This window comes from Momordica charantia (assembly GCF_013281855.1).
Source record: "Momordica charantia cultivar OHB3-1 chromosome 6 unlocalized genomic scaffold, Mcharantia_2.0 BLBB01000006.1, whole genome shotgun sequence".
Lineage (NCBI taxonomy): Eukaryota > Viridiplantae > Streptophyta > Magnoliopsida > Cucurbitales > Cucurbitaceae > Momordica > Momordica charantia.
This window is the reverse complement of record NW_028275164.1, coordinates 28,448,333-28,465,267: the sequence shown is the minus strand read 5'-3', so window position 1 is coordinate 28,465,267 and position 16,935 is coordinate 28,448,333. Positions and strand designations below refer to the sequence as shown.

The 16,935-nt window shown below is 33.8% G+C and overlaps 2 protein-coding genes across 5 annotated transcripts; one reads left to right on the top strand and one right to left on the bottom strand.

The window, feature by feature from the left end:
* The first annotated feature begins 5,628 nt into the window (after positions 1-5,628).
* Positions 5,629-11,193, top strand: LOC111024001 (uncharacterized). 4 transcript variants are annotated; one of them, XM_022301562.2, is made up of 7 exons: positions 5,629-6,461; positions 6,551-6,697; positions 6,906-6,982; positions 7,145-9,016; positions 9,504-9,654; positions 9,743-10,456; positions 10,641-11,193. In XM_022301562.2, the coding sequence occupies exons 2-7, from the start codon at positions 6,559-6,561 to the stop codon at positions 10,661-10,663; spliced, it is 2,976 nt and encodes a 991-aa protein (XP_022157254.1). In that variant the 5' UTR covers positions 5,629-6,461; positions 6,551-6,558; the 3' UTR covers positions 10,664-11,193. The 4 variants fall into 4 exon arrangements, with proteins under 4 accessions (XP_022157254.1, XP_022157270.1, XP_022157246.1 ...); XM_022301578.2 differs by having other exon boundaries at positions 6,543-6,697; positions 7,163-9,016; XM_022301554.2 differs by having other exon boundaries at positions 6,543-6,697.
* A 643-nt stretch (positions 11,194-11,836) lies between these two features.
* On the bottom strand, positions 11,837-15,134 carry LOC111026044 (Tetraspanin family protein). The gene is made up of 6 exons (XM_088126149.1): positions 14,609-15,134; positions 13,908-14,007; positions 13,366-13,446; positions 13,181-13,285; positions 12,373-12,552; positions 11,837-12,267 (listed from the first exon to the last, which is right to left on the bottom strand). Exons 1-6 carry the CDS (start codon positions 14,914-14,916, stop codon positions 12,217-12,219), a joined length of 825 nt encoding a protein of 274 aa, XP_087982275.1. The 5' UTR covers positions 14,917-15,134; the 3' UTR covers positions 11,837-12,216.
* Between the last annotated feature and the right edge of the window lie 1,801 nt (positions 15,135-16,935).

Below are 16,935 nucleotides of genomic sequence, written 5' to 3'. Positions count from 1 at the left end.
TGGTAGTACCTAAATAAGTAAATCTTATTCTCAAATGGTGATTTATCATGATGTTAGAAGACGTTGTGTGTTCGAATTCTCTAATGTCATTTCTTCCCCATTTAATATTGAACTACCACATGTTGGATTTTGTACAAATTTTCAAGCACATGAGTGACATTAGATAAAAATTGAATTTTGTGTCTAATATAATCATCCAAGTTAGATAGTATTAGATACAAAATTTAGAATACGTAAATTATTAGACATTTTTAAAGTTTAAGAACATACCAAATACGAAATTTAAAGTTGGATGATCTACTGGACACACAATTAAAAATTAAGTTTAGTTGTAAACTTAAAAAAGTAGTCCATAAGTCCAGTTCAGATAAATTTGGTCAATTTCGGTCTGTTTGGTGTTTTTCTTTCCGGTCTATTTGCCGGTTCGGTTCGGCTAGGTGTAGTTGGGTCTGGTCGGATTTAAAAAACGGAGTTTGTTTTTCTTTCCTTTTTTAGTACATATGTTGGTTCGGTTCAACCACAGCCCCTGCCCACAAAACAAACACCACCTTCACTCATGCTACAATGGTTGAAAACCTTCCCTGGTTGTTATTTTTTTTTCTCCAGGGTGCAAGTTGAAATCGAAAAAATCAAACAAAATCCGTTCGAGTCGAGTTATTTCGATCGGTTCAACAGTAGATGTCGATTGGTTGAATTGAAATTGGTTGATTTTAGTCAACTCGATCGGTCAACATGATTTTCAACTTTGGATCGCAAATCAAGTTGGACCGAACCATTTATACTCTTACTTGACTAAAGTCATCTTGTGTGAGTACAGAGGAGAGAGAATAATATTCCGAATATTTAAATACTATTTGGTCCGTTAATATACTTTATGTTTTTGTTTATTTTGATTTTTGTATTATTAAAAATATTTATTTTTATCTATGTAATTTTGAATGTTGTTCAAATAAGGACCAAATTTTTTTAGTATAACAGATTGGAGAGGAGATTCGAACTCACAATTTTATGATTGGAGATATATGTTAATTACCCTGAACTATGCTCGTTTTAGCATAAATAAGGATCAAATTGATTAGTTTTTAAAGACATAGATAATAAAATATATATTTTGAAAGAAAAATTAAAAATATGAAATCAAAATGATGAGTATTAAGGACCACATGAAGAAAAAAGGGGTCTCGAGAGAGGACCGCTTCCTTCTGCACTGTCGCGTCCCTTTCACACGCTTTCACTCTCTTCCTCCTCTTTACGCATATGTGATCCTAGAATTTTGATTTGATATTCATAAAATTTCATCCATTTTTTTGGACAGAATTATTTTTAGGTTAAATTATATATTTGATCCTTAAAATTTTCATGATTTACTCTTCAATAGATAAGGTAACACTCTCCTCTATTCGTGAGTTTGAAAATTTGCACAAGACTCAATAATTGGTAATTAATCAAATGTTATATTATTGCTGGACCCAAAATCTTAAATCGATATGTTTCAATAAATTTAATCACTCAAAAGTTTAAGCTAATGTATTTCAATAAATATAATATTCTATAGATACCTTAACCGAATGATCTTTAAACTATATAAAATGTTAAATATGTTTCTAAACTTTCAATTTTATGTCTAATAAATCTTTGAGCGTCTAATAAATTCGTGAACTTTCAATCTTGTGTTGAGTATTTCTATGAACTTTACATTTTGTTACCATTAGGACCATTAACTTTCAATCTTGTGTCAAGCACGTCTATGAACTTTTAATTTTGTCACTATTAAGACCTTAACTTTCAATCCTATGTCCAATTTGTGAATTAGAGCTTCTTAAAAGTTTAAATATCAAGTTTAGAGACCTATTATATACAAAATTTAAATTTTGATGATATATTAGATACTTTTTAAAGATCGATGCAACTTTGAGAGTGCGAAGACTAAACTTGTAATTTAACTTATTTTAAATCTATTACAATTTTATTTTTTAAAAAGTAAAATGGTTATTTTATATCGAAATAATCGAAATCAATAATAAATAGATATGAAACAACCCACGACAAATAAATTCATTTCTTGATAGTGAACATGAATTATATAGTATACATCTTCATCTATGCTCCATTCTGTTGAAATTCACATGCCTAAAAGTTAATTTTATGATCAAAGGGTTGGAAAAAAGAAAATTATTTTGAAACTTTTGTCGACAACCAAGTATTTGCACGATATTAACATTTTATTTTAACATAATGTTTTATCATGTAAATCATATGCATTAAATGAAGACCGTAAATTTGATAATGTAGCAAAATAGTGACAAATTGTTTATTAAAAAAAGAATTGAATTTTTCATTAGGCATCCAAACAAACATTCCCAACAAGTTGAAGTTGATCATTAATTATTTTTCCAATTATATAATGTATAGTAGTTGTTATAAAAATCTTGAAGTGAAATTAAAAAAGGCCCAAATGGAGGGTCCCCCTTTCATTTCCATGTGCACCATGTTTGACCCTATTGTACAGACCAAAGATTTTGTTGCCATTATTTATTTATTTTTATTATTATTTTTTTTTTGGCTAATCTCAATCTGTTGCCAGCTTACCACATAATCAACTTTTTCTTACCTTTAATTTTGCCAATCACATCAAATTTTTCTTCCTTTTTCTTTAAAAAAATCAATTTATTTCTTTTACCCATCTCTATCTCTATTCATTCTCAAATATTATTGATGTTTTTTAAACGACAAAGATATTTTAAATATTTTTTTACGTTTTTTCATTGATTAACAAATTGGGTCCTCAAATTCACCTTTATTTTAGACGTTATTACTGCATCTCATTAATAACATGAAAAATTTAAAATATTTTTAATTGTTATATGGATTAGTTGGTTTAAGTGTAACAATACGCTGTCACGCTTTTTATAATTAATACATAAGAGAGTACTTATTTTATCTATAGACGCTACTTTACAACTTGTCTTCCCTTACTATTGTGAAACATTTTTACATTGTTGGTTGCTAGTTGTAAATAAAAAGCAAGAGTTATTCTAGTTCCCTTCACTCCTCCTCCTATAGTTGAAATCTTTTTGTTGTTGTGAACTTTCCGCCTAGTTATTCGGTGTATTTTCATTTATCTTAAAAGAAAATAAAAAAATATCTAAAAATCAATTATGGTAGTTGTTTTTTTCTTTTTATTCGTGGCAATGAGATTGTTTGCAAAAATGTATATACATGGTGGTCCATTGTGAGCCATCAAGTTGCCCAAAAATAAAAAGAGAGATCCCTGTGGATGTTGATGGAGGCCACATTATTCTTTCTTTTATGGACATTAAAGGGATTATGTTGGACTAATCACAACATTCTTTACTTTTGTTTCTCTTTGAATGCTAAAATGCATTAAAAAAAGATAAAATTTTAATTGAAAAGAAAAGTTTGCCCAATAAATTTTGTAATATCTCAATCAAATCAGATCAAATGTTATATGATTCTGAATGATGTTAATGCTGTAGAAAAAGAAACCCTACTCAAATTAAAGTCAGGGTTGCTGACTGCTTTTTTTTTCTCTTCAAATGTTATATGTTTTTGAATGATTACAGTTTAAAATTTTAAGATTTAAAAATTACTGATTTTACTATTTTTGTTTTTATTTTCATTTTCTTTTAAGAAGAATGATTAAATTAAAACAATTAGCTAGAAATAATTACTCATACATGTCATTAAACTCTTCTAGAAACTAAGCCAGGTATAAAAACAAACTAAAGGAAAAACAAATCTTGATCCATCTTTATGTTCAGTCTATAGAATGTCGTCAACATGAGCATAATTTTAACGAATACACTTCGACCAAAATGTTAGAAGAACAAATTCTCATCTCCTGATATTGTTGAATTAAAAAAAGTGGAACGTCTATTTTTATAAAGCTGGATGAGTTTTCTTGATTTGTTTTACAGTGTTAATCATAATTTTATCATATCCACTAATTTGACAAATTAAAACATAAAGTGGAAAGAAGATATTTGTTGCCAACATGATATGTGTGTTTTAAATTACTAATGATTTTTATAATTTATTCGTTGAATAATAATATTATATCTATAATGGCTCAAAATTTACTTGTTGATGTAGGATTTTGGACGATGGGACATGTCAATACCTAGTAGAGGTACTTCGTCACTGATACTTAAAAACTTAAGTTATAACTGAATTTGAGCTAATGTCGAATAAGTTAGATTGTATAAAAATCTTGTGGGGAGCTTTAGGAAGCATGGCCCACCTTGCTGACTCGAAAATGATCATGGAATTCTCTTGGCCACTTGACATGTGGTAGAGAGGTATAATTTTGATAAATTGAAAGTTTTTTTGTCATTATTATTGTAGATGGACTTGTCATCCACATGTTATTTCTTTAACAAAAATTTCCATAAGACAGATCAATACTACTCGTGTCACTTTCACATTCTTCATCATTGCATATATACATATCTATATACATATATACACAATAGAACAAAATTAATTTTTATTATTTTTCTTTTTTTATTTCATATCATATGAGCCTATTTTACTAACAATACCAATCATATAATTATCAATTGAGTGTTTAAAATAGTCGTATTTTAGTATTTCTTTTAATATATTGAAATATTGGAATGTTAAAAGTTTTTTTTAGTACAAATATTAAAGTTATTCAGGAGACCATGATTTTAGAATTCGTAAATCATACTTAAAAAAGAGAAAAACATGAATCACATAATTTTCTATAGAATAATCACATAAATTTTTGACAAAATTAATTTTAAAAAATTAGCCTCACCAATAATAATAATAAAAAATTATTATTATTATTTCGTTTTTAAAAATACAGTACTGTAAAGTATATTTATATAAGAAAGATCACTGATGCAAACATGATTTGGCGCAGCAAAAAAGAAAGAACTAATTACTCAACTAACTTGTCAAAGACGTATATAATTAATATCAAGAATAGGTCAAATTTTTTTAATCTCTTAACCCTAATTTTTTTCATAAAAGTTACTCAAAACAATTTTTTTTAAGAATATCAATAGAAACGTCAGTCTCAATTTTATAGAAATGTCGATGAAATTATCAATAAAATATCGACGTTGATGGATATTTCTAAAAATTTGAAAATAAAAAAATCATAATAAATAGTTAAATTAACAAATAAATCTTTCACACATTTAAATAAGTTAAAAATTATTTATATCAATAAATATTATTTATATCAATATTATGTTCATACTATATTGAAAATTTTTATATTTTGTCAGATTTTTTTTATAATACTATAAAAATCCATCTATTTCAGTGTACATATGAAAAAATCGATGTAAATGAAAATTGAATACCTGCTTAAATATTTGAAATAATAAAGAGTTTTAAAAATGAAAACGCAAAACGTAAAAATCCTTAAAATAGACTTTATTGTACCACGATTCATAATTGCATTAGAGAATAGGTCCCATGTGGATATTATTACGTTAAAAGGGTAAATATAATAGTAAAACGAAGAGGGGCATTGTCGGGTTTACACATTTTTTGTTACTTGTTTTCCCCTTTCGTAACCGAACGTTGCGAATGAATTAGAATGGACAATAATTTCAAGTCCGACAGAGGGTCGGTGGAGGGTATAGAGTCCACTCTCAGACTCAGCGACAACATTCTCTCTCTAGAACCTCACTGCGAACCCATCAGTTTCTCTCTCTATCCAATTGCAGTTGCAGAGGGCTGTAACCAACGGCGGAGTTCCGGTGGTTTTACACCGGAATGTCACTTTCCGGCTGTACTCCGGCACCTATTGCGTCCTTTTCAGCTCCTTTTTCTCTCTCTATCTCTAAGTCACAATGCACCTCCTCGTTAAAAATGTCAGAATCTTGATTCTTTTACTTAGAAAAGCTGGGTGAAACTTGGCTCCATTTGCAGCTGTACAATTTTTTGTTTCCCCTTTCTCTCCATTTTTTGTCTGCCTCTTTTCTCTTGCTTTTTCTCGTCGATCTCGCTCTCCAATTTCCCCTTTGTCATCGCTGCTAATCGAATCTGACTTCTCTCTCTCTTCCCCTTTTTCTTTCCGGTTCATCTTTTGCTCAGATAACTTTTGAAGCTAGATTCTTCTCTTTTTATCTCTTTCTTTATTTTGCCCCTTTCTCCTTGTCGTTGCTTAGACCCATTTTGAATCTGTAAAAGTTGCTTTTAATCTGTTTTGGATTAGGGATTCATTTCTAATTTTAATCGTCTCTTCAGTTTTTCCAGAATGTTTATCATGTGGTTACCAGCCGAATTCAATGTAGGTTCCCTGAGGCTCTGATTTCTATTCTGGCTCATTCATTCCTCTCCCCCTGCTCCATGGGAATTCCATAGCCCTTTACCTCGCTGAAGGTGATTTTACACCCAACTGTTTTTGGTCAACTTCTCAGAAACAGATCCTTGAGTTTGCTGCAGCCTTGCGTATTCAGGTTGGGATTCTGCACCGCATATCTCATTTTTATGCGATAAAACTTTTTTAGCACTTCAGCTTAGATGTATGGAAGTTTCAGCATTACAGGTATTGAGATGAATGGGATTCAGAGAAGAAAAGTTGGTAATAATGACAAGCCTTTCCCTGGCTGTCTGGGTAGAATGGTGAACCTTTTCGATCTGAGTACGGGTGTTCCTAGGAACAAGCTTCTTACTGATGCACCACATCGTGAAGGTGACCTATATTTCCCCTCTAGATACCAGATTCTGTTCAAACTACTTTAGTTTATCTAATTAAACTGTCATTGTTATTTAATTCTTGCTAGAATTTAGTGGGTTCTTTTCCTCTCCCTTTCCCACTTGATTTTCTTGGTTGTGCTCATTCTTCTTGTTATCTTTCTTTTGATTGTGAATGGGATAACAGAGATGTGGCTATTTGGCAGGTTCTGCACTCTCAAGAAGTCAGGCAGATGTTGCAAGGATGTTTAATCACTCCACAAATCAGACCGAAGATAATCTGGTACGTTTTGTGCACCACTTATACTTGTAGATAATTAACTACATATTCGATTCATATGGAGCTGGAGGTCGAGAATCACGTGCAGCATTTGTCTGACTCTGGATTAGTTTTATTATTCACAGCCCATTATCTTGATATTTTGCATTTGTGTGGATTGATCAGACAGTGCCTGAATTGCAGAGGATATCGCGTAAGAAAGCAAATGGAACGCCTGTGAAGATGCTCATAGATCAAGAGATGTCCGAAATGGAGCGGATGCACAATCCACCCAATGTGGTTGCAAAACTAATGGGGCTTGAAACTCTCCCTCGTCAGCTTCCTGGTTCATCTATTCAAAGAAATAATGTAAGAAGTTATCCAAAGAGTAGAGTTGCAGACCATTGGATGCCATTAGGATGTAGGGAACAAGGCGACTTCTTGGAGGAGGAAATTAAATGCCAAGATGATCAATGTTCAGAGCAGAAGGAATATAAAGATGTTTATGAAATATGGCAGCAATCTCCGCAGACGAATTACACTAGAGAAAAACTGCCAAAGAAGGGAATGGAAAGTGAAATTTTGAATGATAGAAAGATGGAACTTGTTCGCCAGAAGTTTGTAGAAGCTAAACGTCTGGCCACCAACGAGAGACTGTGTCAATCCAAGGAATTTCAAGATGCACTAGACGTCTTAAGTTCTAACAAGGATTTGTTTGTCAAGTTTCTGCAGGAGCCAAATTCTTTGTTTACTCAGCATCTGAATGAACTCCAGTCCATCCCTCCATCTCCTGAGACAAAACGTATCACTGTTCTTAGACCTACAAAGGTTTCTAGGGATGAAGGGTTTACTGAATTCGAGAAAAAAAACTACAGACAGTTGAGGCTACCAGCTCAGAGGGGTCAGTCAGCTATTTTAGACAAAAGCGACTTGAGACGTTCTCCTACTCCAGCTAATAGGACTAATGAATATGCTGTAGCTATTAATCGAGCTAATGAATATGCTGTAGCTGTTCAATCAACAAGAATAGTGGTACTGAAGCCTAGTCCTGGGAGGAGTCATGATACTAAGCCTATAATCTCATTACCTGGCGCATTGCCTAGAGTGGTGCAGGGTGGAAGCTTTCATGAGGGATTTGAAGATGATGATGTGAAGGAATCAAGAAAATTTGCAAAGAATATTACTCAGAAAATGTGTGAAAATCTTTTGGGGCATCGAAGGGACGAGACTTTGCTTTCTTCTGTGTTTTCAAATGGTTATACTGGTGATGAAAGTTCATTTGAAAAATCAGAAAATGACTATGCAGTTGAAAATCTCAGTGATTTGGAAGTCATGTCTTCCTCTTCACGGCATTCTTGGGAATATGTAAACAGATATAGTAGCCCGTATTCATCCTCCTCATTCAGCCGGATGTCATGTTCTCCAGAGTCATCAGTGTGCAGAGAAGCCAAAAAGCGACTATCAGAAAGATGGGCCATGATGGCATCACATGGGAACTATCAAGAGAAAAGGCACGTTCGGAGAAACTCAAGTACATTGGGTGAGATGCTTGCACTCTCAGATGCAAAGAAATCAACAGTTTTGGATAATGAAGTTAATGAACATGAAACAAGTGAATTAGATCCATGTTTTAATCGTGATGAAAATATAGAATGTATTGACGATTCGCCCACGACATTTATAAGGTCAAAATCTGTCCCGGGATCTTTTGCATCATTTGGTGTGCTTAATGTTGAAGCATCAGATCTTGAGACTGTCAAAACTGATGATCCGAAGTTCCTGGCAAAGCCAAAGGGTACTAAGTCGTCATCATTTAATGAGAAAGTTTCTAGTTTATTTTTCTCTAGGAATAAGAAAACAAGTAAAGAAAATTGTAGCGGATCTCAAACAAAGGATGAATCGCAATATTCCAGTGCTGGGACACCCTCACCCCTATCTTTCATTCGTCATTCTAGAGGGGTGAGTAACGGTAATGAAGGCCTCGAAGGGTGCTCGTCAAGCTCGTCTTTTCTACATTTAACCAATATGGTTGCGGGAGGAGGTGCAGTTCATCATGAGGTAAATATTTCATTCTGTGGTTGTAATAGTTTATTTCTAATCTATTTGATGTTAAATATCACAACATACATGATATAATCATAAAAATGTAGGTTTTTGCTTTTCTAAGGTATATTCTTGTTTGTTATTGCAATTAGATATGCAATTATTTGTCGATTTGTTATAAGAGAGCTGGAGAGAAGATGTCCCGAATAGTCCTTTCACCTATTGATTCTCTTCAATTCTCATTCATGTATCATAGGCAGCTGGTTTATATGTTAAGCATCCAAGTTCTCAAATGTTTTTCCTTTTAAGTTGTGAGGAAAGTTAGTTTTCTTATGTTGAGAGTAGTGTAATAAACAAGGTTTAAATGCCCGGCACAATAAACTGAGTGCCCTTGGCTTGTGTCTGTGTTCTAGTGATTTCATGAATAATTTTCTTTTCGGAATACATCAAACCGTTTGATTTTAAGTAATAATGAACAAGGTTGTTTTTTTACGATTTTCAGGCAGGGTTGTCTGTAAAAAGGCCTTTCATGACTGGAAATATTGGTGAAAATCAGGAGCAGCCAAGTCCAATATCCGTTCTGGAACCGCCATTTTTTGAAGACGACTACACAAATCTTGAGTTGTCAAGCTATTTGAAGCCAGGAAACCAAGGTAATGTAGTTAATACATATGCTAGAACGGAGATGGCCTACACTTATCTATCTTTATCTGTATCTCATATAAATCTTTAACCGAACAGAGTTCTGTATGCCGTTCAAGAGTAGCCTCATTGACAAATCGCCGCCCATAGAATCAATTGCTCGGAGTATGTTCTGGGGCGCTTGTTTGGATTCATCTGCTCCTTATCCACTTGAATCTCCACCAGTTTCCACTTGTTTGGAGGAAGAACAAAACTGGCATTGCCTTGTCGAAGCCCTTCTCACAATGTCTGGTCTCAGTAGTGAAGTACAACAATGTGGCTTATTGTTCACTAGATGGCATTCGCCTGTAAATCCACTAGATCCATCTCTAAGAGACAAATATGCCAATCTAAGCAGCAAAGAGCCAATGCTCGAGGCCAAGCGGAGGCAGCTGCGATCAAGTAGGAAGCTTGTATTTGACCGTGTCAATGCTGCCTTGGTGGACATAACTAGTGAGGAACACGACCAAATATGGAGAGCAAAAACACCTACCGGTGCTGGTGCCCGTGACAGCAGCTCTACAGAGTGTACATCACTAACATTATTAGACTGTGTTATGGGCAAACTCAAGGATTGGGTTTGTGGTGAATCTAGATGTGTTTTAGGAGACATAGGGGACAGCAACAGCCTGGTGGTGGAAAGGGTAGTTAGAAAAGAGGTTGGGGGGAGAAATTGGGATGACCATCTGAGGATGGAAATGAATAATTTGGGGAAGGAAGTAGGAAGGAGATTAATGGAAGAGCTTTTGGAAGAGGCTGTAGTTGAACTGACAGGTAAAGTGTGATTAGACTTTGAAGTTTCTGTTTTGTTTCATATTAATTCATTATCTCTTTCCTTAACTTAACTTTGTACTGATATTCAATAATGATGGCCCTCTGATTTATTCCCTGTATGTTATGTTCAGTTAAGTCCCTCTTAACCTCTGATATTCAATATGTGAAAATCCATCGGGTATAGGTCGATGCAGAATTCGGTTTTAAGCTCGCTCCGACATCCTATGCTCAAGAATTGTAGAGCATACCTCGAACTCCAGGTCTCTAGGGAGTCAACTTGGATTTGTTCAGGTTGATCGGCTCAATTGGATCCAGGCTGAGTGATCCAACCCTAGTCGGGTCTAGTCCGGTCAGGTTTGGCCTCACTACAAATGAATCTTACCCATAGGAGTAAGTTTGAAAGAAAATATATAGATAGCCGAAGAAGCAGCAGAATGTGGCAATGAGGCCTAAAAAAAGCACATGATCCCGTGACAGCCTGTAATGGGTATTTGGAATCAAGGGCATTAATTGAAAAAAGGATTCGGCTTTATCCGTGGGGTCCATTGATTGCTATTTGCTAGTGGACTGATTCTTCAAACAGTGAAGGCCAATGGGACACACACACTCGTATCGCAGTCGTCTCTATCTGTATAGGAAATCGCATTGGTTCAGGGCAGACGTGTGATTGCCAAAAATTACAAATTTAAATATATATAATTATAAGGCTAAATATCTCTCTTTTATAATATTTTTAATTTGGTCTTTAATTTTTCTAAATTTTCAATTGAGCTATTTTAAAAATGGGCAAGCGACTTTGGTTATGGTTTTGTCAAATGAAATTCTTTTATCATTAAGTTATTGTTTTGTTTTATTGATATATTTGGGTATGCGAATATACCACTTCGATTATGGGTGGATATTTTTGCCTTTTCAAATATATGCATGAATTCTTTGGTTAATAAATTTTAATAATTTCTTACCAGAGCTGAATAAAAATTTAACAACTTTTTTATTTTTCGAAAGATAGAAAAAATATCTTATATTTTGAATTTTTCCAAGTTTACGGGTGACTAGAAAAAATGAGGGTTGGCAGATAAATCTTTTGGTAACATTCGTAGAGAGACCTAAACATTTAACAACTATTTTATGTTTTTATTTCCCATTTTTTATAAATATTCTCAACATTGTATAGAAATTTTGAAAAAAACAAAAAACAATCAAATTTCTCGTTCCTTATTCCAATTTTCAATGAGTATTAAAGGTCATGCAATTCTATTTTCTTTATTATAAAAAAGAAACAGAAACCAGAAACGAAAACGAACCCTAAGTATTTCTCATATAGGTTAGGTACCTGAACACTATTTATATATAGATATTAGAAGTGGCCGCCATAGAGGATTCAACAAATCAATCCATTAGATTAGACCTTACTGATTTAGTTAACATGGCCAGGAACTTTACAAGATTAGAATGAAAAAACTCATTCAAATTCCTCAACTGGATGATATTCACATCTCATCACACACCGGAACCTTGCATTCTTTCACACAGCTGATTGCAATCCATCCTATGAGATATCCCAAATGAAAGCACACGACACAGTGGAACAGAAACTTACAGACACCAATGACCAGTTCAATTCACCTTGCAACCTTCAATTTAAATCCCCAAGGTTACCTAACTATGTGGCAAAAAGATAATCCGGTAACGCCCATGGGTTCCTCCGACCAGCGCAAGGAAGACTTTATGTTTCGACTGCCTGGATTCTTCTCTTTCATCTATGAACTTTGGTTTGATGAATTGTATCTGTCACTGTTGTTTAATCCATACTGCAACAAAAAAGGAAAGCTACATTTAGAAACGAATATCGTATGAAGACAACCCTCCCTCGCTTTTCCTAAGAGAGGAGAATAGTGCATGGGAGAACACGATACCTTCTCTCTCATGCGTGCACCCCAAAGGTCAAAATGAGTACCGGAAGCTTGATTTGCTGGTGGATTGAGTAATGGCTCCCGAGTTCTATCACGACCATCGGTATCCTCTTCAGCATCATACTCAGTTTTACGGGTTGAAACCATGGATCTCAGAATAATTGCCAGCAGTAAAGATAATGCCTGAGAGGTTGCGAGAAAGACAAGTGAATGACCAAAACAAGTATCATCAAAAAGTGTCAGAGAGGTTACACTATAAACTTTGAGTAAACTCCATAAATGATAAAACGAGCAAGTATGCTAAGGATTCTTTATAAGACATTTCAAAAAAGAACATATTGTGCATAGGGACTATTGAGTCATCCAAAATAAGGGTCCAGGTTGCACCTAGGAGGGAAAAACTAAAGTGAGATTCATCTTGAGGAAACTCCTGCCCGTTTAAACTACCGGGGCAATGAATTGGCAAGTTAGCACTTGCAAAAGTTTAGGTATGTTGTTCATGGCAGATAAATGAAAACAGGAGCACTTTCCAACTTGTCCTGTGGAGAAGTTATGCCTATAATGAAATTGGACGATATGAAATTCTTGGAATATACAATAGTTGCTATATGAGCAAACTATTTGAAGTCCTTCCAGACAAAAAAAGAAAAAGAAAAAGACCCCTGATGTCCGAAGCAGCATGAACCACCAGATAAATAGATTCACCTGGTACTATTCAGATAAATATCAACATTTGACCTCGAAGTGGGTCCAGAAACAAGCGAATTAAGGGATACATGATTAATTGCCATCAATTTAGAAATCAATATACCTGGGTTGATATCACAATGATGCCGATCCACTTGCATAGATCTACATTGTCTTCAATGAATTGCCTGAGTCCCTCCAATTCTCCAGTTGGGTCAAACGGAAGGTCCTGAATCATTGTTTTCAGGTAAATATATTTCGATAGAGCCATATGCACGTGTAAATTTGCTTTCAAGTAGAGAAGAATACCTTTTCCCACCCGCGATCAATTGCAATAAATGCCACCAGAGCCACTTCAACGAGAATAAGCAGCATTATAAGCATATTATACTAGTATTGCTAGGTTAAGGGAAAGAGATGCTAAATAGAAATATTCACTCGTCAAGAAACAAAGTGCTTTCCACTTCAAAGGAAGACAGTTAAAAAAAGCTGAAAAGGAGTCAATGTTCACTTATTGGAAAAAGGATCAAAAGTTCCAAAAGTAGTTGAAATTGGGTGGACAAGTTTACAATGAAAGAAAGTACATCCTTTTTCCTCATCCATTTTGCTTGAATTAAACTATTGGAATGCAATTCTTTAAAAAGTTAGGATCGGTAAGTTCTACACTAACACATGCGTCCCTAGAGCATGTTTTTATCAGTCCTCACAAACTCAACTATTAGAGGTATGATTTTTACCATTTTAACTCAAACAAAGTTAAACTGCAGTATCGAGGTGCATTTTAAATGTCCACGAAACAATATGTAGAACTGAGAAACAAGCTGTCAAAAAGATTAAAATTAGTAGGATACGAAACAAAGGCAGCAGCCACTTATTGCTTCAGCTGCAATACAGCCAACTAAAGTAATACAACACAACGAGATGCCCAATCCCATGAATGAGTAGATGAACCTGCCACCAAGAAAAAGCATCAAATTAGCAATCATATGAGCCTATCGGACCCAAAAGTTTGACAAAATATAATTACCAATCGGCAGCTATGATCATTGGAATGATAATTCAGCATCAGATTGAGAACTTCATTTCCTAAGAACTACCGAATTAATATGAAGAGAATCGTTGAGGAGAAGACTGTAAAATCAATGTTTAGTTACTTCTCAAAGAAGGGTCTTATCCATCAAATCCATAGTAGCAATCCATCACCAATAATTAAGAGTAAATTTAATGCCATTGAAGTTTAAACGCACCCGGAACCGAATTTCAAACAGTATTAGATAATTATTTGGGAAAAAAGAAAAGAAAAGGCAGCGACAGAGAGTACTTAAGGAAAATTTAAATAAAAAAAAATTAAAACGAAGTTCATTTAATTTTGAGTACGAAATCCCAATCCGGACATAATTCCACCGCCACAAGATCATTGATTATGTAAACTTACCCAACTCATAAATGCGCAACATGGATTTCCAAACTCGCCCCAATTAAGAGTCACGAGAGATAAACGAAATTGAAAAGTTCACATAAATTCCCAATCACAAATTCAAATAAACCTTACCAAGGGGCCGGAAGCTTAAATGCGTTCAAATCAGGCTCAAATTCCGTACCGAACGCAGCTAAATTCATGGCCGCGAACCGATCGGCAACACGGATTGGTTCGGAATTAAAATAGAGCGAAAAAGAAGAAACCGGGGAAGGAGCCAGAGCCGGTACGGGAGGTGGCGGGGACACAGGAACGTCGCGATGGCTCCACCGATCGAGCATCCATGCCGAGTAAACTATGATCGAGATTCCAACAAAAGCTTGAAGAAAATTGAAGCATTTTAGGACGAAGGCGAGAGATACATGGCAACAAGTGCGAGCCATTTCCTGACGAAAATTCGAAGGTGTGGGAACTCGAACCCTAATTCTGATTCTCGGGTGACCCTTCTTTTGTTTGGGGGAAAAAAGATCGAAGGTCTGGCAATTCGAACCCTAAGCAAAAGAAACAGTTCCCAAAGGAGAGAGAAAAAGGGCCGAGAGGGTTCGTCGCCTCGACCTTGATCCCTTTTGATTCTGTATTCCAAACAAATTGTTCGGCCCCAAGCAAGGCTGTATTACCAAACTAAAAATTATTCAAAAAAACGTAATTTTCCCTCTCTGGTTTCGAAATGAGTTTTTTTACATTATTACCGTTAGAGCATTGTTCTGTCAAGAAACGAAGAATAGGCAAATGGGCGGTCATAATTCTATTTGTTAAGAAGGGAAGGTCAATTCTCTCTCCTTTTTCTTTTCTTTTTCCTTTCTTTTTTAAGTTTAAATTAGGTGAAAGTTTGAGATTTATTTTTTCGCTTTTTTCCCCTAAATTCTATTCCATTTTGTTTAATCTTATACAATATTTCACATTATCAATCTGTATACTTGTTTTGTACTTTTCGTTGTGTTATATTCTTTTGATAAATGTATTTTTTTCTAATCAATTGTTGTATGGTATAAAAATTTATAGTGATTATTGATATACGAAAACGAACATATTGTTCATGTAGTAAAATATACACTCAAAAAAAAAAAAATAATATATATATATATATATATATATATATTAATTTGTTTACTGAACTAAAAAGTATCAAGTTTTTTTATATTTTGTTGGGAGAAATTTTGTGGTTTTCATTTCTCTAAGTAAAACATAGGTGAATTCCTTTGTGAATGTTATAGGATAACAATGAAACGAGAAAGATAATTATATGGATTTATAAAATTATAGAGATAATATATTGTGATGGAATAACCTTACTCAGTGGATCCACTCCAATGCACAATGGTGATTTATTTAAAAAAAAAAAAAAGGGTTTAATAAGGCAAATGTTGGAGTAATCCAACAAACAAAGCAAAGGGGGAATACGGAAAAATAGGGAATATGGATTTAGGGATTTCCATTTTTTCTAAAATCTTAGAGAGGAAACAGGGAAAGAGGCAAAGTGCTAGAAAAAGAAATAAGGTAAAACCAACCGTAATGAAATGTCTTTTGCAAATTTAATATGAAAAGTTTCTTTTGGGTAAGTAAGAAGGTATAGATAATTTGGTCAAACCAAACATAGTTCAAGTGGTTAAGGCATATATCTCTGACAAAAAGATCATGAGTTCGAACTCCCAATCCACATGTTTACTAAAAAAACGTATAGGTAATTTGAATACTATCTTGTGAGAATTAATCTGAAGCTAATTTAATATAGTTTGTAAATTTTTTTAGTACATTTAACGTATGGGGTTGGAGTTCAAACACAATATTTTTTTTATTAAAAATACATGCATTAATGAGTTGAATTAAATTGACTATACAATTTATTCAAAAAAAAATTGACTATACAATATACGTTTATAAACCTCGTTATCCTATAAATTGTCGTGTAGAAATTGGAAAAATACCAACAACAAAACTACAGAAGAACTCGGTTGGGCCCAATTGTCACCATGGCCCAGTTAATAGAACGTGAAAGGGAAGGGACCGGGAACATTCAAATATTAATCGATCAAAATTTTTGTCTAGTGAAAATACAATTTCTAAAAGTTATCTTAAAAAATTAAATTAAAAAAAAGAACCTAAAAGTTACATTTATTGAGTTGTTTTGGAATTAAAATCATAATGAAAAAGATAAGCATTGACATTGTTGTTAAATTTTCTAGACTGATGGTCAACTTCAAATTGGATAAAAATTCACCTAATTAAATCAATCCATGAGTGATTTTTAATTTTAGTAGGGTTCTTAAAAAAAAATAAAATGTTCTTAATCATACAATAAAGTCAGAAAACAATGAGCATGAAAATCTACGTTGATTATATTATAAGTTATAACCAAGTAAACATGGCTAATTATCTAAAAGAAAACAAAACAAAAATAAAAA